General features: G+C 51.9%; 5 protein-coding genes across 5 annotated transcripts; 3 read left to right on the top strand and 2 right to left on the bottom strand.

Moving 5' to 3' along the window:
* Window positions 1-1,763: 1,763 nt before the first annotated feature.
* CORC01_06182 (autophagy protein Apg9) lies at window positions 1,764-4,665 on the top strand (the record flags this gene model as incomplete). Its single annotated transcript, XM_022617824.1, has 3 exons — window positions 1,764-2,470; window positions 2,538-3,258; window positions 3,319-4,665. 3 exons carry the CDS (start codon window positions 1,764-1,766, stop codon window positions 4,663-4,665), a joined length of 2,775 nt encoding a protein of 924 aa, XP_022475710.1.
* A 3,213-nt stretch (window positions 4,666-7,878) lies between these two features.
* CORC01_06181 (uncharacterized protein) lies at window positions 7,879-9,473 on the top strand (the record flags this gene model as incomplete). The annotated part of the gene is made up of 6 exons (XM_022617823.1): window positions 7,879-8,186; window positions 8,305-8,374; window positions 8,470-8,505; window positions 8,574-8,706; window positions 8,776-8,925; window positions 8,998-9,473. Coding segments are annotated over 6 exons (1,173 nt in total), but the record flags the coding sequence as incomplete, so codon positions are not given.
* A 1,253-nt stretch (window positions 9,474-10,726) lies between these two features.
* On the bottom strand, window positions 10,727-12,355 carry CORC01_06180 (DnaJ domain-containing protein; the record flags this gene model as incomplete). Its single annotated transcript, XM_022617822.1, has 2 exons — window positions 10,727-11,314; window positions 11,372-12,355. 2 exons carry the CDS (start codon window positions 12,353-12,355, stop codon window positions 10,727-10,729), a joined length of 1,572 nt encoding a protein of 523 aa, XP_022475708.1.
* Window positions 12,356-13,280: 925 nt separating this feature from the next.
* CORC01_06179 (uncharacterized protein) lies at window positions 13,281-14,201 on the top strand (the record flags this gene model as incomplete). Its single annotated transcript, XM_022617821.1, has 1 exon — window positions 13,281-14,201. One exon carries the CDS (start codon window positions 13,281-13,283, stop codon window positions 14,199-14,201), a length of 921 nt encoding a protein of 306 aa, XP_022475707.1.
* A 109-nt stretch (window positions 14,202-14,310) lies between these two features.
* On the bottom strand, window positions 14,311-17,623 carry CORC01_06178 (uncharacterized protein; the record flags this gene model as incomplete). Its single annotated transcript, XM_022617820.1, has 9 exons — window positions 14,311-14,674; window positions 14,763-14,922; window positions 14,969-15,048; window positions 15,110-15,228; window positions 15,270-16,177; window positions 16,242-16,899; window positions 16,977-17,144; window positions 17,279-17,441; window positions 17,556-17,623. The coding sequence occupies 9 exons, from the start codon at window positions 17,621-17,623 to the stop codon at window positions 14,311-14,313; spliced, it is 2,688 nt and encodes an 895-aa protein (XP_022475706.1).
* Between the last annotated feature and the right edge of the window lie 2,502 nt (window positions 17,624-20,125).

The following is a 20,125-nucleotide window of genomic DNA, read 5'->3' as shown; positions in this document are numbered from 1 at the left end:
GAGCTCACTGCCGCGCTCGGAAGAATAGCTGATGACGAAATTGAAAATAATGTTGGTTGGCAGCCCCTGTCTACCTATGAAGGAGTTTGATATGCCCTCCTGTGGTCGAATAGCTTGTGGGCACAAGACCTTGGAATATAGGACTGCTGGTTATTCCTATGGCACTCAAGGGGCGCTGGCGCTCATGGACAGTGAAGATGGCCGAAGTAAGCAACTTTACCCGTCTCATTAGACGCTTCAGGCACCTTAGGTGCCTACTATCTAAGGTACCTTAGTATCCGTAGGTGCCTTCTTTTTCGAAGGAACATTTATTAGTAATTAATAGATATTTTGAGCGTGTTATATATGAATATGCAATAGTGAGTATTTGGCTCTTATGAGAGATAGGAAAAGCCTGAGGTACCCCAAAGTGACCCATTTATTATCACTGTAAGCCAATTAGAGCGGGGTTCCCGTCACATCTGCAGCTGCTCCACTCCCCCAGCAATAAGGCCGTTAACTGAGGTGCACTAAGGTAGACATCGTCAATCACACTGCCTTCAGTAGTACTATTTGCCTTGCCACTGATTACGTCAACTACAGCAATTACCATAATTGCGGTGCACTTAAACGCGCTGCCATTAATTTCTCTCCTCTTGACTATGATAGTTATAACTACCCCGATGCCGTCAGTCACGATGCCCTGAAGAGTAACAATTGAATGTAACCTTCTTATTGGCCGGAGGAGAGAAATAGTGGACTGCATCCAGCCCAAACAACACCTCCCGAATAAGGTAAGGTGGCAGAATTCCTTAAAATAGGTAGATAGGCAAGATTCGGATAAAGGTAAGGCACCTAGGTAAGGTATTCGCATGACATTGACTCTGAAGGCGGTCGAGTACGGTACATTCGCGGCCAGAACGACATTCACCGCCTGCTGCCTGCGTCCATATCCCCTCACTAGGTTGCCCACCCCGGGCATGCCGTCACCTGGATGTGTTCGTACGTCACTCTAGGTAGTGTAGCTGGCTGCCTGTGATGATTGACTGTACCATAAGGTAGGCTTGTAGCCGCAAATGGGAAGCCAAAGCGTACACTAATTCTGAGCTCTGATGGGCGCTACAGCTTCGGTTTCTCAAGAGCTAAAGTACGGTATCTTTACTGCCACTGCCTGAGGGGCCCAGGTGAACAGCGTCCGCGCATGGGGTACCCTAGCGTAAGTAGCCGGCACGCCATGTAAGATAGGCAATGTATCTATGCAGAACATGTCGCTCTTCTATGCTCTTCTACTTCCTACTTTACTGGCATGCCGACTACATGATTGTTACCGCTCTTTCGCCGTTTCAGCGGCATTAAAGCCTCGCTAATATGCATTAAGGTAGCTAGCTACCCTGACCTACCTCACCTTGGGTTACCTGAGTTGACAAGGAGGCACACCGCATGGGCTTGTGAGTATCAAGTCGTTCACCCCAACACTACCCAAAGCTTCTGTCACCTGCGACCACCCGAGCTGGCCACATGACGGCCGAACCTCTGATCAAGTGACGACGGCAATTTCATTTTCAAATCGTTTACCTTCCTACACTTCGTCTTTCCCCCGGGCTGACCAAAACCAATTCTAGGAATGCAACACCGAGCCGGCCGTTCCCTCCAAATTCGACTCCTACTCGTTGCGCAAGCTGCACCCGTTCTTTCTTCGAACAACCCTTTAACGCCATGAGCGACGAGCGTTAATTTTGACGACCGACCAGCCTCTACCGAATTTCGATTGCCTTTCCGTCAACATGGCATCCAGCATACTTCCTAAACTCGCCCCGCTATCTCGAGGGTCTAGATCTTTTTACAAAGAACTCAGAGGGGACCCTGACGGCGACCTGGATATTGAAGAAAGGGCAGGTCTGGATGTAGACGAGGAGAATCTGCAAGAGCAGTTCCAAGACTACGACCTGGACCACATACCAGGCCTTACCGCAGAAGACAGTCGAGCAACTCTGGACAGTAATGCCAACCTGCTCAAAACGCCTGCAGGAGCCACAACGGGGCCGGCTAGTCGCGGAATTCCGCGACGGGGAAACCGACAAGAGCCAAGTCCACGATGGCAGGGACAGGATGATGATGGAGATAATGACGTTCCGGCTTCTCTACTAGTTGAACCACACGAAGCTGAGACGCGCTCCAAAGGATCTACACGAAGGAAGCCAGCTACTTCAGCAAGGCAAAACGCAATTCCAGGTCCCTCCAGTGGACGAACCCATGCCCAATGGGAGGCAACGCAAGCGCAGCAAATGCTTTATCCAGCAGATACCATCAGGCCAATCAGGCCTCACCCAAAGCGACATGCTGGAGGCCTCGCATCTAATAACGAGAAAGAAAAGGCTCTTTGGAGATGGGTGAATGTTTCGAACCTCGACTTCTTCGTTCAGGATGTCTACTACTATTACCGAGGTAGCGGTTTCTGGTGCATCGCGTGCGCGCGGGCGTTGCACTTGGTGTGAGTTGAACCTTCAGTCTGCTGGATGTTGACAGCCACTCGGGAGATGCTGACCAAATACCTTTAGGGAATCTGCCTTCTTCGCCGTCTTTCTGACCTTTCTGACTCAGTGTGTTGAGTACACAAAAATCCCAAACAACAACTCGTTGAAAGACGTAACAGTCCCTCAATGCACCAGAAAAATGTCTTTCATGTGGAACACAGGCCTGTGGCTGTACGTCTTCTACTTTATATGGAAAACAGTACAGTTCACCATGGATCTCCGACGTCTGAATCACATGCGCAACTTCTATATACATCTACTTGAGATACCAGAGGAGGACATGCAAACAGTTTCCTGGCAAGATATCGTTGCTCGTGTCATGGCCTTACGGGACGCGAACCCCAAAACAGCCATCAACGTGAGCCCATCTGCGCGACAGTGGATGCGCAACCAGTCTAAGGAGAGGCTGGATGCCGCAGACATTGCCAATCGTCTCATGCGGCGAGAGAATTACTTGATAGCAATGATGAACAAGGACATTCTCGACCTGACACTCCCGATACCTTTCTTGCGGCAACATCAGTTCTTTTCCCGAAGTCTAGAATGGAACTTGCATTTCGCCATTTTGACCTACATCTTCGACTCCAACAACCAAGTTCATCAAGAATTCCTCAAAGCAGATCGCCGAGGCCTTTTGAGCATCAAGTTGAAGTCGAGGCTTGTCTTCGCCGGAATCATCAACTTGCTAATTGGGCCTTTCGTGGTCGCATATCTCATCGTGGTCCATGCATTCACATATTACAATGTAAGCACTTCGTCGTCCCCTCGCGGTGAACCTATCATAAGCTGATGGGTTGCACACTAGGAATATCAGAAAGACCCTTCAACGTTCAGCCATAGAAGGTACACGCCTCTTGCTGAGTGGAAGTTCCGAGAGTTCAATGAGGTCCCGCATCTCTTCCAGGAGCGCATCAACATGTCTTATCCGTTTGCGACTCGGTATATTGACCAGTTCCCGAAGAAAATGACGGAGCAATTTGCTAGGACAGTAACCTTCATCGCAGGAGCCATCACTTCGGTTCTCGCCGTCGCCTCGTTTCTTGATCCACAGCTGTTCCTTGGTTTCGAGATCACATCGGAACGGTCCGCACTGTTCTATATTGGCTTATTCGCCGCCATATGGGCGGCTGCCAGAGGCATGATATCTGAAGAGACAACTGTGTTCGATCCAGATTACGCTCTGCGCAACGTCATTGAGTACACGCGCTACATGCCGGACCATTGGAAGGACCGTCTTCACACAGCCGACGTAAAGCGAGAATTTTCGGAGTTGTACAAGCTCAAATTGGTGATTCTGATTGAGGAGATCGTTGGTATCCTCACGGCCTCGCTGGTGCTGATCTACTCAGCACCGAAATGCAGCGATCAGATAATTGACTTCTTCCGAGAATTCACGATCCACGTGGATGGAGTTGGCTACATCTGTTCTTTTGCTGAGTTCGACTTCAAGAAGGGTGTGGGCAAGGCGAAGCAACATTCCGGACCTGGCGATGTTCGAGAAGACTATTATTCCACGAAGCATAACAAGATGGCGGCGTCTTATTATGGCTTCTTGGACAACTATGTGATAAACCCGAAGACGGGCATTCCGGGTCATTTACCGCCGGGCAGTCGACATCCTTTCCACCCTCCACCAGTGTTTCCCGGGCTGAACTCGCCGACGCTGGCGGCCGATATGCAAAGCTCCAGAATGGGTCGGCATGACCTATCGAGAAGTCGAGCCCCTAGTGGTGGAGTTGGACAGCAAACTCGAACGCCGAGGTTCGGACCCTCGATGACGGCCCCGTCGCCGATGGCATCGATGCTCCTCGACCCACACCACCAACCAGCCGCGACAGGGTTCGGCATCCGAAGTACGCATCGGAGCCGAGCGGGTCGTGGCGGATACCAAGGGGAAGGCATCATTGAAGAGTCGACCGAAGATGGCTTGGGTATAGATGGCCGACTGCATTCTCAAGGACTATTTGACGACGAGGTCTTTGAGGGCTCAGGGCCCTTGGGCGAGTCCGTATGGGAAACGTCGCCGCCGAAAGGTTTGAGTCGAGAAAACAGCATGGCTGACACGAGCGAGCAAGACGCCGGGGTGTTGGGGCTGATTTACCAATTCCAGCAGGCCCACCGCAACAACCCCCAAGGCGGAGGAACGCTCTAATGCTGATACGGCTCAGACAATTTGTGATGGGGTCACCATAGACTTCAATCCGGAGAGTGGAAACTGGATAAACGTGTCATGGGAAGATGTATTTTTACGGCGTTTAACAAATTCAGCACTTGATGTAGGTACCGCGATGCTTGGCGAAGGAATGCGATGGGGAATACCCGGCTCAAAAAGCCCAGTCGTACGGATACAGAGGGGCTACTAATTTTTTTTTTTAGAATTATAGTAGATAGCAATGTTCATTTGGACATCTTCATCACGAATGAGAGGCTTCGACGGAGAGTACACCGGACCAGACCGGAGAAGGGAGATGTCGTATCTCCGAGCAGCCCGCATTTAGAGACCCGTGTTTCCGGGAGTAGTAATCTGCGGGCAAGAATATATAAGGACGCTGGGATGGACAGAGCATCGGTGCGTAAATAAAGGAGGTTCTCAAGAGAGTTAATGCGGTCTGGTTCAAACACCCAGGTGGCTGAAGTAGGAGGCTTCAGACTGCTGGTAGCAGCTCATGCAACAGTGCAGGAGGGAAAGCGGAGCGTTTTTGCCCGGTGCACGTTAAGGTGGATGCGACCGCACACGGTGAGGTGTTATCAGCGGCAGATAGGTAGGCTTCCAGGGCTGGAGATTGATAAGATGAGATTAGATGGTAAGGTAGCCAAGGGCCATGTCAACTTACGTAGGGAACTGAGAACCAAGGCTGACGAATCCGAGAGCCTCCCATCCTCTTCCGCATTGTGCCATTGTATAGATAGTGAGATGACTTTCTTCTTCGCGGTCCTCTATTCCCTCCGTCTCCTTGACTTTGCTTTAATCAAGCTACATATACCGACCCACATTTCACTGGTTTTAACTGTCCTACGGAGTGTAGGGTTTGTAGGTTTGAGAGAGGGGAGCGAGGGAGAGAGAATAGAAGGAAGAATAAAGATGGAAAAGCGTTCGGCCTCCAGTAGTGTACTGTCAACTGTGTCTGTATTCGTACCTCCACCACATTACCCAATTCATTGACAGGGATAGTAGATATGACTCGCCAAAAGGGTGCGGTATTCCAGGACCGAGGCCGGAGGTTCCACGAGGAAGAAGCATCGAAGCGAGTACGCAAATTAATGGGTTATTAATTCCGGAGGTAAACCCAGCTTCCCCCAAGGGTAAGAGGCTCCTTCTGTATTTCTAGAAACTTAGATGTCGCGGGTCTTATGAGGCCCAATCCAGGGATCCTGCCAGTGACGATCTGTCTGTCGGGTTGACCAGCTTTCTACTCTATGGTCACTCGCCGGAGGGCGCTTATATGGGATAGGTCGGGAGACTGGAGATACCGGGGCACACGGAGTCATTGAGAAAGCACGGGCTGGATCTTTGGGGTGGGGGGGCTACCTTGGCGTGCGGTTGACAAAAACTCGCACACATCAAGGATGCCTGAGTTATACCTATGATATAACAATAAATTGATTAGTTAATAATCATTAAAAATATTTCTCGTTTATTAACAAATTAGAATAATTCTTGGAAATATTTTATTAATTATAAACTGTCTTGATCTTGGCATATTTTGATGGGGTCTTTTTGAGGATACTTGTACATTACGGATATGCGGTTTTTTTTTTTTTTTTTTTTTTTTTACTATTTTTTGTTTTTTTTTTTTTTTTTTTTTTTTAGTTTTATTATTTTTTTTTTTTTTTTTTTTTTTTTTTTTTTTTTTTTGGTCAACCGCGTGCTTGGCTGGCTATCTTGGGTGAACAGAAAAACAACACGGCAATCCTCACCTTGGGTACTGGTTCTTCTAAATGTTGATGACTGTGATCGGAGTCCCGAGGCCAAGCATCCCTTATCCTCAATGCTGTTGAGTTGGATGGTATTAATTGGTGGGCCAATTCTGCCGTCCTGGGATTGACAAGAGGGTTGGTTGGATGTTGGATGCAACTGTCATTGGAGTGGATGTGGTCGCATTGGATGTAAAGTCAGCGTCATGAATAATTGTATTTCTGCACGGTCAGGGAAAACGCAGAAACGAAAATGCCAACCTGACGATACAAACACTGAGGCTCACTGCCGCCACAATTCGGTGCTGTTTACGGATATAAGTTTGAATGTAGAGCCAGGTCAGCAGATAGGAGATGAGACTGATAACCAACCCGGGCCCCCGGGAGGAAACCCACAGAGATCTTGCTAGGATAGGTAATCCACTCTGCCATCAACCGGATGCAATGAAATGGAGACTGGGAGACGTGTTGAATACTTCGAGGGTGCAGGAATAAAAGACATCAACTGCCTAATGCTGGCTGCTGACAGTCCAGTCTTGGGGAAAAGCGGGCTGCTGATCTCCGAGGCCGCACAAGACAAGACCCGAGGTTGGATTGTCCATTTGAGCTGGGACACTTTCTTTTGAGGACACGTCTGGCACGGGCAGAGTGGAATGCTGACACAATTTTCCAGTGGTTTTTCCATGTCTTGCCTTTTTCGCCTTACTGTTCTGATATATACAATTGGATCAAAGTGTATCCTGTCTCTGGTCTTCCACTTTGGCAGCCTCCGCTGTCATGCTCTGCTATACCAAGATTCAGTCAACGCACTAAAGTTCAATCAAGAATCGCACCTAATAGGTAAGCATGCCTACAGCTAGCTAGAGACAGATTCTGTTGACGTAGGTGCCTCAAAATAGGTTGGTCTGCTTGTAACTCGCCTGGGAACCCCTGGAAACCCACCTCAACTCCCTTTGTTCGAGCCTGAAAAGCTGCGACTACCGTGCCTTGCCTACCTTGCCTACCTTGCCTACCTATACCTTGAACCTGCACGCGTCTCGTCAAGTAATTACCACCTATCTATCCGTAAGTACCTACCTTAGCTTTTGGGCGCTGTGATCTCTCTACACTCTCGCGCTCTATCTCCCCTCTCTTCCTCGGCCCCGGCATCCACCTCATACGGGTACCAAGTGTACCTTTACCTTCGCCCCCCCTCCACTGCCTGTGCTTTCCCTGACTCTGCTAGCTCCAATTGGCCTTTTTTTTTCTTCTCCCGCTACCATTTGGTTTGGCTTTCCCTACGTCCGCCGTTCCTACAACCTCATCTCTCGCAATTACCGCCTGCATACCAACCGTGCATCGCAACTCCAACGCACGGCGTCGTGAGCTCAAGGCCGCTGTTCCCAGATAGCTCCCACTGAACTTGTACTTATCATTGCACGCCGCTACTCGACCCTCGATTTTCCCAGCCATACCGACCCTCCACGGGCCTTTCCATACCTACGCCAAAAGCCGTAGGTCTTCCCTAGGCATACACGAGAGATTCGCGAGTAAAGAGGAGAGAAAAACAGAGAAGCCATCGAGCCAGACGACCGACGCAATCTTTTCCGCGTCACGCTCAACGAGAGCTCCTCCCACCACATCCGTGGTCGCCATCGCCGACCCCCTCGACCCCCCTCCAGCTGTCAATCTGGCGGCTCTTCAGCCTAAGCCCTACGGCGAAGCATCTGCTGCGGCCGCAATGGCCCAGCCCAATGCAGAGCCCGCCGAGGAATATGAGTGCGCAATGCCCCCATCTACAAACTCTTCACGCCCACATCTTCCGCACCCGCCCTCGCATTCAACTCCCTCTGCAATGCACACACGATTCACTCTTGCTGACTCGTCGGTCTACCAGCTATGAATCTCTACCGCCCAACTTTTCCCTAGCGCAGAACATGGCTGCCGGGGCGTTTGCGGGCATAGCGGTGCGAGATACCCTTCTCTCGCAGTCTTCAGATTAGCTGCCCGCCTTTATGGCTGTTATCTATAGGAACCCGGAAGCTGATGATTCCATTTGCAGGAGCATACCGTCATGTATCCTATCGACGCTATCAAGGTACGATGCGGCTCCTTCCCATAAATCTAGGTATCGCGAACCATTGTCCGCTAACCCGAGCTCTGCAGACCCGAATGCAGGTCCTGAACCCCAATCCCTCGGCCGTCTACAATGGTGTGATTCAGGGCACCTACCGTATAGCCAGTCGCGAGGGCTTCCTGAGCTTGTGGAGGGGCATGTCTAGTGTCGTTGCCGGTGCCGGTGAGTGATTCCCTACTAGCCAGATCCCTGTCCTCTCCAAGGAGACCTTCCCGTTGCTCACGCTCTCAGGTCCCGCTCATGCTGTTTACTTTGCTACCTATGAGGCTGTCAAGCATGTTATGGGTGGCAATCAAGCTGGCGTTCACCATCCGCTGGCTGCTGCGACCAGCGGTGCTTGCGCTACGATTGCCAGCGATGCGCTGATGAACCCCTTCGATGGTGCGTGGCTTCCTAATATCACCACGTTCGTCCTCTTGGTGATCCCAACTGCTGACGTCTAGTTAATTCCAGTCATAAAACAGCGCATGCAGATACAGGGATCGGCCAAGATGTACCGTTCCATGACCGACTGCGCCAAGTATGTCTATAAGACTGAAGGACTGGCGGCTTTCTATGTTTCTTACCCAACCACGCTCTCTATGACGGTGCCCTTCACAGCCCTCCAATTCCTCGCGTACGAATCCATATCCACGGCTATGAACCCCAACAAGGGATACGATCCCACAACGCATTGCTTGGCTGGTGGTGTTGCCGGTGGTTTCGCTGCCGCCTTGACTACACCTATGGATGTCATCAAGACGATGCTCCAGACCCGAGGAACTGCCACTGACCCGGCATTGAGAAACGTGAACGGATTCGTGGCTGGATGCCGTTTATTGTACGAGCGTGAAGGTTTCCGCGGATTTTTCAAGGGCATGCGCCCCCGCGTGGTGACCACCATGCCTAGTACGGCCATTTGCTGGTCTGCCTACGAGGCTTGCAAGTAGGTTGCTCCTGATTTCCCCATACGAGAACCAGTACATTGACGTAAGAACCTCGCAGAGCCTATTTCATCGCTCGGAACGACAACCCGAACCCTTGAAGCGATACGCCGCTGTGCACATACAAAAAGAATGTCAATGACGATTCGATCACCGATTAGAGCGGTTGTGTAAATTTAGAAAGCAGGGTCGAGAACCATGGGGAACTCGAACCCCCGAATTGGTCTTTTTATACGGGAGGGCACGTGAGGCACGATACCACCAATCCTCGCGAGGTATTTTTACTCTTCCTCTGCTAGGTTGTGACGTGAGGAACGACGCACGCAGTCTTCCGAGCGGGGCCTACTTGGTGCCGGGGGGCCGGCGGTTTGGCAAAATGCAATGTTTGAAAGGATACTAAACATGTTGGCGTCAGAAAATGACGGACTTGCCTGGCGTTGGTATGCTCACGGATGGATTTATAGAAACTAATCTGACATGCCGTCTCTCTCTCTCAACCATTTCTGTGTTTCGTGAATATCACAGCCTCCACCAAGGGCCTGTGGCAGCAATACATACCATCGACGGAGCGAGAGTTGGTACTTCGGAAGTCCGGGCATCACAACTTGATTCAACGTGTACAGAGGGCGGACGAGGCAACCAGAACCGGCACAGCCGAATTTCGTCTAGCAAACAAAAATAGCCCGTCATTTTGATGTTTGAGCGCGACCAACTTGCTCCCCAAGAGGCGTGCAGGATTTCTGTTAGGCCAATCCATGACAGCCTCTTAGGATGCAAAGTGTTTTTTTCGTCGATAACATATCGCTACTCAAAGCCGGCTCGGCCGCGTTAGATGTGAAGGCGCGTGGAGCCGCAGGGACGCCTCAAGAATATGTCTATCTGTAGCACTGTACAACGTCCTACATCCTCTTACAAATACCAGCGCAGTAATGACGCAAAGCAAGTACCAAAGAAGCGTCTTAGCAAGAAGGATTTGCGATGCTTACTCTCTACGCTTCATATTCCAACTTCGATACTTTTCTTAGTACCTGTACGTATATTTCTGATTCAAAAGGTGGCTATACTGGCCGCAGAAGAGAAGCGTGCGGTCGACTGGCTTGTAATATCCTGGCTTGGAGCCGTTTTTCCTTCTCATACTACGAATGACGATAAAACATAATGTTGGCCGTTGAGTGAGGCCCCGTGAAACTCCAGGCTTTGACCGATATAACTCCCTGATTCATGCTGCACTCTCTTCCCCATAAGGTACGGTCGTCCCCTTAGAAGGGAAAACCACCGCCGCCTCCTCCACCAAACTTGAAGTGGAATTGCTGACCTCCACCGCCGCCGCCCTGCTGGAACATGAACGGATGACCACCGCCAAAGGGGTTACCTTGAAAAGGGCTACCTTGCTGCTCTTGGTTGTTCGGGTCGTCGCCGCGGTCGAAACGTTCCCGGAGCTCAGGGTTGCTGAGAACCTCGTACGCCTCGTTAATAGATGCCATCTTCTTCTCCGCTTCCTCTTTCGTGAGTCCTTGCTTGGCAGCCTTGTCGGGGTGATGGATTTTAGAGAGCTTGCGGTATGCCTGCTTAATCTGGCGTTCATCGGCGTCGTGAGATACACCGAGCACCTTGTAGTAATCCTTTGTCTTGCTCCGCTTCAGGGCGATCTGTGCCTTTTGCATGAGGGGTTGGATAATGTCGTTCTTGTCTGGACGGACTTTGCTAGCCTCCTCGATAGAATTAATGGCCGCTTCGAACTCTTCCTTCTCCATCATAACCTTGGCGCGGTACAGCAGGCCATAGAACGATTGCTCATTGAGGGCGACAGCCTCCTCACAGTACTGTTTAGCCTTCTTGCCGTTCATCTATGACGGTTGTTAGCCACATCAAACATAGCTTCTTCCGGCGCATGTTGTACTTACGTCGTAGTATCCCTGACACGCCATTTCTGCCACTTGAATGTACAGCAATGATTGTGCGCCAGAGGGTATGGTGCTGTCGGCGCGTAATTCCTCGACTTGGTTCTTGATGTTGGTGATCAATCCGGTCTCGTCGGCGGAGTCGATAAGCAGCTTGACGCCAGTCATGGGCTGGTTCTTCTCGAAAGCCTTGTTGACCCTGTTGAGGGTCTTTTCAATGGCCTTTTGTTGCTTCAGAAGCTTCCTACAGGGCTTCGAATCGGGGTCGGAGTGCAGGCACTTCCGCGTCTGGGCCATGCCGTTCTGGAGGTCACCGAGTCCGTAAAAGGTAATGGCGGCAATCTTGATGTGTGGCGTCGTGTCCCCCGGCCTCATCTGCAGCACGTGGTGCAGATCGCTCATACCCTCCTCGACCTCACCCCGCTGGAAACGACAGCGCGATCTCATCTCGCGCAGAGAAATGGCTCGATTTGCAGTCATGATGGCCTGGCCGGCATGTCCTACGCAGGCTTCCCAGTCGCCACTCTTCTCGGCCAACTCAGCGAGATGGGTGGCGCCCTGGGCCTCATCGAGAGCAGCGAGCTCAGGCGAGGCGGGGTCTTTTTTGGCCAATCTGTACTGCTCCCTTGCGCCATCCCAGTCTGCGGTTTTCGACTTGATCTTGGCCAGTTGCACGTGGGCACCCTCGAAGCCGGGCTTGAGTGACAAAACCTTGTTGAAGTCTTCAGTTGCCTGGTTGGTGCGGCCGAGGGAGAGGTAGGTTGTCGCGCGCTTGAAAAGTGTCAAGTAGTTTGATGGGTCGCGGGCGACAGCGGCATCGTAATATACAAGTGCATCAGACGTCTGGCCCTTGGACAGATGAGCTTGAGCGGTTGTCAGGAGGGAAGACACGGGGGTATCGGAGGGTATCTGGTCGGCGGATATGGCAAGAGTAGGCGTCGAGAACAGGCTGGCTGCGAAAGCCAGGGCGCAAAGGCGGACGTACATGGCTGGCGCCAGGTGAGTGCGACTAACGAGTGGAAAGGGATCTATTGATCAGAGCGAGATGTTTAAGTAGGACTTAGTGGGCAAGCTTTGAGGGAAGAAGAAATGCCGAAGGCTCGAAGAAAGCGGAAGGGGGGCGGGGGGTTTGGAAGGGTTTAAGGAGGTTGATGAAATTGGAAAAGTTGTCCTCAAAAGAAGACGAATAATAATAGCGATGAAAGCTACATATGGCCAACTAAGCTAAGGGTGTGGAGCAAGTACTCCTTAACGGGCTGACAGTGAGAAAGCCTCATTCCTGTCCTCCTTCCGGAGATGTTGTCCAATCTAAAAGGTACACACACTCACGGGCTGCAGCCAGGACTGCTTTAGACCAGGTTATCAAGGCAAGGTATGCTAGGCTTTGGAAATGAACGTGAAAACTTTTTTTTGTCACTTGCGGTTCACACATACACACTGCATGAGAGGTTTAAGAAAGCTGGAGAGCACTTCGCTTTGGAAGTGCCGCCTTGAATGATTGAGTCGCAAACTTGATATTCCGTCAACGAATGCGACGGGGACGACGCGCTGAGGTGTCCAGATTCCACAAGTAGACACGTTGGAGATCGGCTCCACTTCGCACCTCCTTGCAGGGATACATAACGTACCTTGCCTAGTTAGGCAGAGTCCTATACCTCACAGAGCACGTACACGGTACCTTGCATCAAAATCGCCCTGATCCTCAGGGCCTCGTGCTACCAATCAGTCCGTCGGGAGACAAAGCTGGCAGCATCGCAACCAATGCACCTCGAATTCCTCGACGACAATTACAAGCAACAACGATCACAACAACTGCAATTACCCAGCCCAGTATCTCCGCCGCTCATGCCAACAGCAGGCATCTCTACATGATCTCCATGAGATGGGCATTGGAACCTCACCGCATCCCAACATGGCTCATCTCCCACCTTCAACTGCCATCTTCTCACCCTCGATAGCTCGTATTGCCGCCTCCGCCGCCAAAGAGTGGAGCTATGTTGACAGCTGGCTCGCTTCAAAATATCAGGGCCGGTCAATCCCGCTCTTCGAGCGCAATCCCGTAACTCTCAAAGCCCTCCTCGCACTGGCAAACTCCAACGAAGCTGCGGATGAAGAGCGTGAACTAGTTGCTCGGGCCGAGGTCGCCGCCCTCAATGAGCTCAGCGTCGCCCAAGACCACTCCGAAGCCCAGTCAGATCTCCCGACCTCAGCCACCGTCCGGGAGAGGATTCTCGGTACCGTCCAGGATCACCTCACTCGCGAAGGACGCACCGCCCTTAACTCGCTGGCCACATTGTCATGTCAACTCTCCGTGGCTCATCCGGATGCTGAGAGTATTGGCCGCTCCATGATTGCTCTCCACGCTGAAGCCTCGGAGCTAGAGCAGATGCGGCTTCGAGTGCAGATCCTTCAAAAGCACATTGAGCAAGAGTCGGCCATGGCTACCGAGATGTTGCGCACACTGAGAAGTGACGACTATAAACCTGTCGCTGACCTGGCCGGGCAGAACTTGGATATGCAGAGGAGGATTAAGGCGATGGCCGCGCGCATCCCGGAACTTAAGGACCGCATGTCTACCCTCAACCAGTCCCCAGCTGCCTGCTACCCTACCATTGAAAAGGTTGCCCAAGATGAGGCTAGCTTTCTTGACCTCCTCACCCAAAAGAAGGGTCTGGATGCCGAAGTCGGTCAGTTCTCGGCTCTCCCTGATGATGTCAAGACAGCCAGAGCCGAGCTAGAACACCTTCGCGCAGAGGTCCGAGCCGTTGCGCAGCACCGCGATGCCATTTTCGAAGGGCTCGTTGAACGCGAAAGCCCTCGCAAAGGCCGTTGATAATCATCTTATTTGTCTACAATACAGACACATGCATGCTTGCGCTTGCTCGTGTTGTGGGTATTTGAACAACAATTCGCTAAAGGCTACAAGCCGTCCGTGTCGACCATTAGCCAGGTCGCTTTCCCCTGACCGCGCCTCCCAGATTCCTAATCTGCCGCATTCCTAGACCGGATCTCTTGACCGCTGGTGGTGCAGCTGGAGGAGGGTCTTTGACAGGAACAGGCGGCCCGCTAGTATTGCGTACCTCTTTTGCTCCCTTGGAGTCTAGACTTTCTCCAAGCCGCAGGTCCGCAACACCGAGGCCGCCTCGACCTTCCTCAACGTCACCGGAGTGTCTCTGGGCTCGGCGAGCCCTTTCCTGCACAGTGCGGAACTTCTCCAGTAACTCATTCCATCGAATGATGCTATCTTCTCGACTTTTGAGCCTATTCGGCCTATCGTAGCTTGAGCTTGTGGCAGAAGGTGGGTTACTACGGGGCCAGGGTCAGCAACTATCATCAAACCACGCGTTGAAGTTCCTCGCGTTACCAGGGAGAAGCACGGCCTTGCAGCACTTACACTTTGGGAGCGATATGGAGGTAACCGATCGAACTGACAGCGTTCAGGCGATTCTTTAGGGCGGCAAAAGCCGAGGACTGGGGGAGGAGCATCAAAAGGCCGTACAGGCATTTATACAAGTGTGGGAATTTCTCAGGCTCAAGCAGCTGCAACCGGAGGTCTTTGAATCGTTAGCTGAGTGATGATGCGAGCCTTTGGGGACTCACAAGTGAACACAGGAGATTCTATCAACTGCACCAACTTGTCGATCTGTATGAGAATGTTCACCGTCATCTCCAATTCGGCGCTAGCACCATCCCATTAGCCCACCTTGGTCAAAAGATCTATGCAACGAACCTGGGACTCACAAAATTTGTAGAAGGTTATAAGCCTGCTCGTAAGCCTGCGCCAGCAGGCAGAGAGAGAAGGTTGCAACGGCGTTATGGCACCATGAGCGGAACAGCGCGACGAAGAAGGTTTGGCCGTCCTGCATACCATTCGTAAGCAGAGTAGGTTTCATGGTGAAACAGGGATTCTTGCCTTTGACTCCAAATTTCGAAGTCTCTTGCGCAGCTCCGACAGCTCTGGGGCCGTGATGAGGTTGTTGTTCAGATTCTGCACCATAATGCTAGCGAACTCGACGTCTTCCTCCTTTTCTATGCAGTCTGCGAGCGTACGATAGATCCTCTCTGCGCTCAGGCTCACGCAAAGCTGACGAATTATCAGGTTCCCTCGTGTCTCAAGCAGTTTTCTGTCAGTAGCAAACAGCTGCAGTAAATTGACCATGAAGTTTGAAAAGTAGTCGTCTTCACTGTTGCGAGATATCTGTGACAGCAGCTGTAGATCTTTGGTGACAACGGTCTCGGCAGGGTCCGAAAGTGTCTTGAGCAACGCAGGAAAGGTTCCGTCATTGAAGGCGAGTACTTTCCGTGGCGCCTTTCTATGAAGCATAATTAACCACGTCAAGGCAGCAACGCGAGTTGCCTCGTGGTCATTGAGGAACAAGAGCGTCAACGCATTGACTGCCGCGGCATAGTCCAGATCTACCTGGGGGTGGTTACTTGTTAGCGGTGCAACCGGCGTCGAGAGAGAACGATTGTGTCCCTGGGCTGGGGTTGGGCTCCGCAATTCGAGGTCCCGCGAACTAGAGAGGGAAGCTCGTGCACTAGAAGGCCCCTCTTGTCGTTCACCAGATACGGGGATTCGTGACATGGACTGAGAGGCGCCACCGATCTCAGGCTCGTCGGAGAGGGAGACTACGTAGTCCATCAGGCCGGCATTGACGCGTGCAGCAGCTTGACGTATGGATTCAACACCACTGGCCATAGCGGGTAGCATGTGGGCCAGGACCTTTGGGGTGAATGGTAGCACCTCTTCGGGGCAAATGTCCAAAAACTCGACGATCCATCGTAGTGACTCTAGGAGCGAGTCTTCCTCTGTCACATATGGTCAGTTGTGTACGGCATTTGGCTCCGCGACGTCGTGAAATATGGGCCTTACCAAGGGGAGAGTCAAGAGTGGCGGTCAGTATCTCGAGAATTTTTCGGTAGTTAATTTGGACGTCTTGTCCCGGTACCCAGTCTTCCTCGCCGCTGCTGTCATCGTCGTCGGTTTGCGAGTCAACTTCATCGCCCTCTTCCGGGCCAATTTGGAGACTCCCCGAATCTACCGACTCCTCGCGTTTCCGTTTTCCACCCTCGCGCGACTTTTTGCTCTCAGCGATGCCCTTCTTGATCCTAGAAATCCTCTTGATCTCGCTGAGAAACTTATCGAGGCAGGCTCTAGTTGCAACGTGAACGTCTCTATTGGGGTCACTCAAAAACCTGAGCAAACCACCGAGGAAGTCGGGAAGAAAGGTGACGAGTTCCAAGTCCGGAATAGAGTCGAGCAACGTAATCCAGCCAACCAAAAACTGGCGGGTAAAAGGATTGATGACCCAGATACGCTCCTGAAGAAGTGGGATGAATCGGCGCAAGGAGAAGGCGGTGGGGGGGGGAGGGCGGTCTTCAAGTTCGTCCTTGTCGCTGAGTTCCTGTTGATCCAGGTCTCCCTCAAGGACGGACACGTAAGACGCAGCTGACTCAGAGACAATGTCTTTGATGAGTCGGTCGAGCAACTCGGCACCGTTTTTAACAGACAACTCAGAGTCGGCTCCCAGCTGTAGGTGTCAGGTCAGCCATTGGGGTAAAGACGGCACTGGGGGTGCTTTTGAATTTTGGAGTCGTCTGTACCAACCTTGCAGAGGGCGTCGAAGATGTCGTTGAAGTATATCAAGATCTCCCCCTTGGCGACCTTGGCGATATTGTACTTGGCTTCGCAGGCATAGTATCTGACTCTGGCATCTTGGTCGGTGAAGCATGCTAGCACTGGTGGAACGATCTTTTCGAGATAGCGGGGCAGTTCCTGTGAGTGAAATCAGTCTCGAATGTTCGGTTCGAGAAGAGTGGTCACAGCAAGTTCCTATGAGGGGTGTATTGGCAAGGCGCGTTGCATAAACCCGTTCATGGGCCGGGGCTACATCGGGGAGGCAAACATACATGACCGAGGGCGATGGCAGCTGCAGCCAGTCCTATCAAGCCTCCATTTCGAGCATGGGGTTGGTGAACAGCGTATGCGAATTCATTGCAGAGTTGCTCGAGGATTGCTTGGACTCTTGGGTAGTCTCTAGTGACGACCAGCTCTCGGATGACTCGTTCGAGCCTGAAGCAAGTCGAAAATGAAAGAGTCAGCCGCAAGTGAAGAGCATAAGATGAGATGAGATGAGATGAGTGACATGGAAAGCTGAGGGGGGGGGGGGGGGGGTTGAAGTCGTACTCGAGTGCGCCGACCTTGCGCTTGTCATAGAGCTTGTCGTTCAAAGCTCTCTGAATGCTGACTTCCATGGTTGATGCCGAGGTCGAGACAGCGACGACGGGATCATGTCCCGGAATCTTGGCGCAGGACCTTAATTGAGATGTGTTAGCTATGGTCCAAGTGAGGTAAAGTAGGTAGTCTGCGTTGGGTTGAAATGGTAGGTAGAGAAGGATACGGATAAGCTGACGGGAGCCAATTGAAGTTAAGCGGTCAAGTATTGAGCTGAGCCGGTTTCACTCCCGGGTCGCAGGATCAGTACCTATCTTAGTGGAATTGTCGAGAGGCGTCACTGAAAGAGATTGAAGAAGAGAGATTTGGAAGGGATGATGAAGCCCCAGAGATCCAGCGTCGCAGTGTGATGTCGCGATAGGCGCGCGGAAGTGAGGCTGCAGCCAGGTCAGGAGCAAACAAGAGCAAACAGGAGCGAGCGGCCGTGACAAGAAGCAGGCTTTGGACGTCGAAAAAGAGGCGGGTGCAGGCGGCGGGCGGAGATGGTGTGGCGTCACAGGCGAAAGATGAACAACCTATCCGTAAGGTACGGATATATTGGATAACTACGTTAAGGTCTCCGTAGGTAGGTAGGTACCTACGGTAAGGTACATAGTAAGAAAACAGGGCACCGGCGAGGGTCCGGGGTGGTGGGAGGCGGGAAGTGCTCATGGGATGTACCTTTTTCCGTTGCCTACAAACCACCTTACCTAAGGGACTTCCGTTGGGTACCTCCAGTCTCCTCTTTCCTCGCCCCAGAGCGGTTACTCTCAATTCCTAGGCACCACCCTAAGCACTAAGGCACCTTGCACACCTCGCTGCAAGTTGCTGCCCTGGCACCCGAGCGTTAGGTAGCGTGGCTGAACAGACATACAGCGTGGAGGCACCTTGGTCAAAAGTAAGTACCTTTGAAGGCCGTACGATCCCCCTGCCACTCTGATAATGGGAGAAGACACCGCTCATCATTCTTGGAGGAGAAACCAATCACGACTTGGTCCTGTGACCGACGTCAAAGCATCTGCGGAACCTCATTTTCTCTCGTTCCTAGGTGCATTGTTCAAAATCAGCACCTAAAACCAACGCGTAAGGCAGAAAGGTAACCTCGGCCACGGTCAAGTACTGATACTCGCTCGACCTGGAACCTTTTCTTTTTCAAACCCATCCTCGCCTCTCGCCTTTCGCTTATCACCCCTCGCTCCTGGCAGCCCCGATTCCTTTGGCATGTCTGTCTGTCCGTCGCCCTGGTTTTACTGTTGGCGGCCAACAACACGGGCGCTCAATACTACCAGTCGGCTTTCATCACCAATGTGTGGGCATATCTCCTAACAAGACCTCGGCGGTGCCTTGCCATGACGAAGACAACCACACAGCCTACGTCCTACCCACGCTCACCACGCTATCTTTCGGTATATGTGTAAAGTAAAGATACAGCAATTAGGGGACGCTGTAAGTGTGTTATATATGGATATGCGATATGGAGTATTTCGCCCTTGTGAGGGATAGGAGTAGGCGCAGATATACAGTTCCCATAGGACCACAGCGGCCTCTCCAACGTTTCCTTGGCGCGCCTCGGCTTCCCGGGATGCGTCATCCAGCCCGTCGCACGAATAACAATACAATGGTTCGGCGCCATGTCTCGGAGCTGCAGGCAAGGTCTTCGAGGAGCAGGAAACGCTTGATTAAGCAAACAGTGAACAAGAGGCCTTCTATTAGGTAGCTGTCAATCAAGCCTTCGTCCCTAACGGATTCAAATCGGCACAGCCACGTTGCCCGGACCCTAGTGGATTGCAAGAGGGGAGAGGCACGAGGGGACGGACGGCCCTCTGTCGAACCAATGGCATCCTGTACCAACTGGCCGATCCTGGTACCCAAGCCAAGACCACGGCCTTGATCCCAACCAGTCATGTTGGACGAGTCTCCTCAAAATTCCAGCGGTTTGGTTCAGCCTGGACGACTTCCATCTACCCCTGCTCTCAACACTCTGCTGGGTCTGCGACTTTCTTTTTCCTCAACCCCCTCTCCTTTCTCTTTTACCCAGAGTAGGGCTGACCAAAGGGTGGAAGGACTGAGGGCAGATACTACAGCGGATTCGATACCAGTTACGTAGTGTACTACTCCTTGATCAACGGTTTCCCTAACCTTCGTCATCGAACAAGAATCTCGTCTCATCTCTACTTTGCTGCAATTGCTTCATACACTCTGCCCTATTCCACCATTGGCAACCACTGTCGTCGATGAAGCGCAGCTTTTCTGTTAATGCCTCCACCCTCATGGCTCGGCTCCCATTCCGCAGCTCACAAGTAAACAGGGCAGGATCATGCACATAAGACAGGTGCTCGATCTAATGCAATCCAGTGGCCTCCGAAACGTCGTATCAAGTACCTAGACAATATTTCACAATGTTCTTCCACCTTTTCTTCATAAAAAAGACACTATCAACCCCTCACTTCTGACTCCCACCTTCCTGCTGACCGCCACCGCTTACGTGGCACACTTGTTGGTCATTATTCGACGGGTCCTTGTCCCTGTTCTTCTTGGCGGCC

This window comes from Colletotrichum orchidophilum, assembly GCF_001831195.1.
Source record: "Colletotrichum orchidophilum strain IMI 309357 chromosome Unknown Scaffold_45.1, whole genome shotgun sequence".
Lineage (NCBI taxonomy): Eukaryota > Fungi > Ascomycota > Sordariomycetes > Glomerellales > Glomerellaceae > Colletotrichum > Colletotrichum orchidophilum.
The sequence above is the reverse complement of the archived record's forward strand: the minus strand, read 5'-3'. Positions and strand labels throughout refer to the sequence as shown.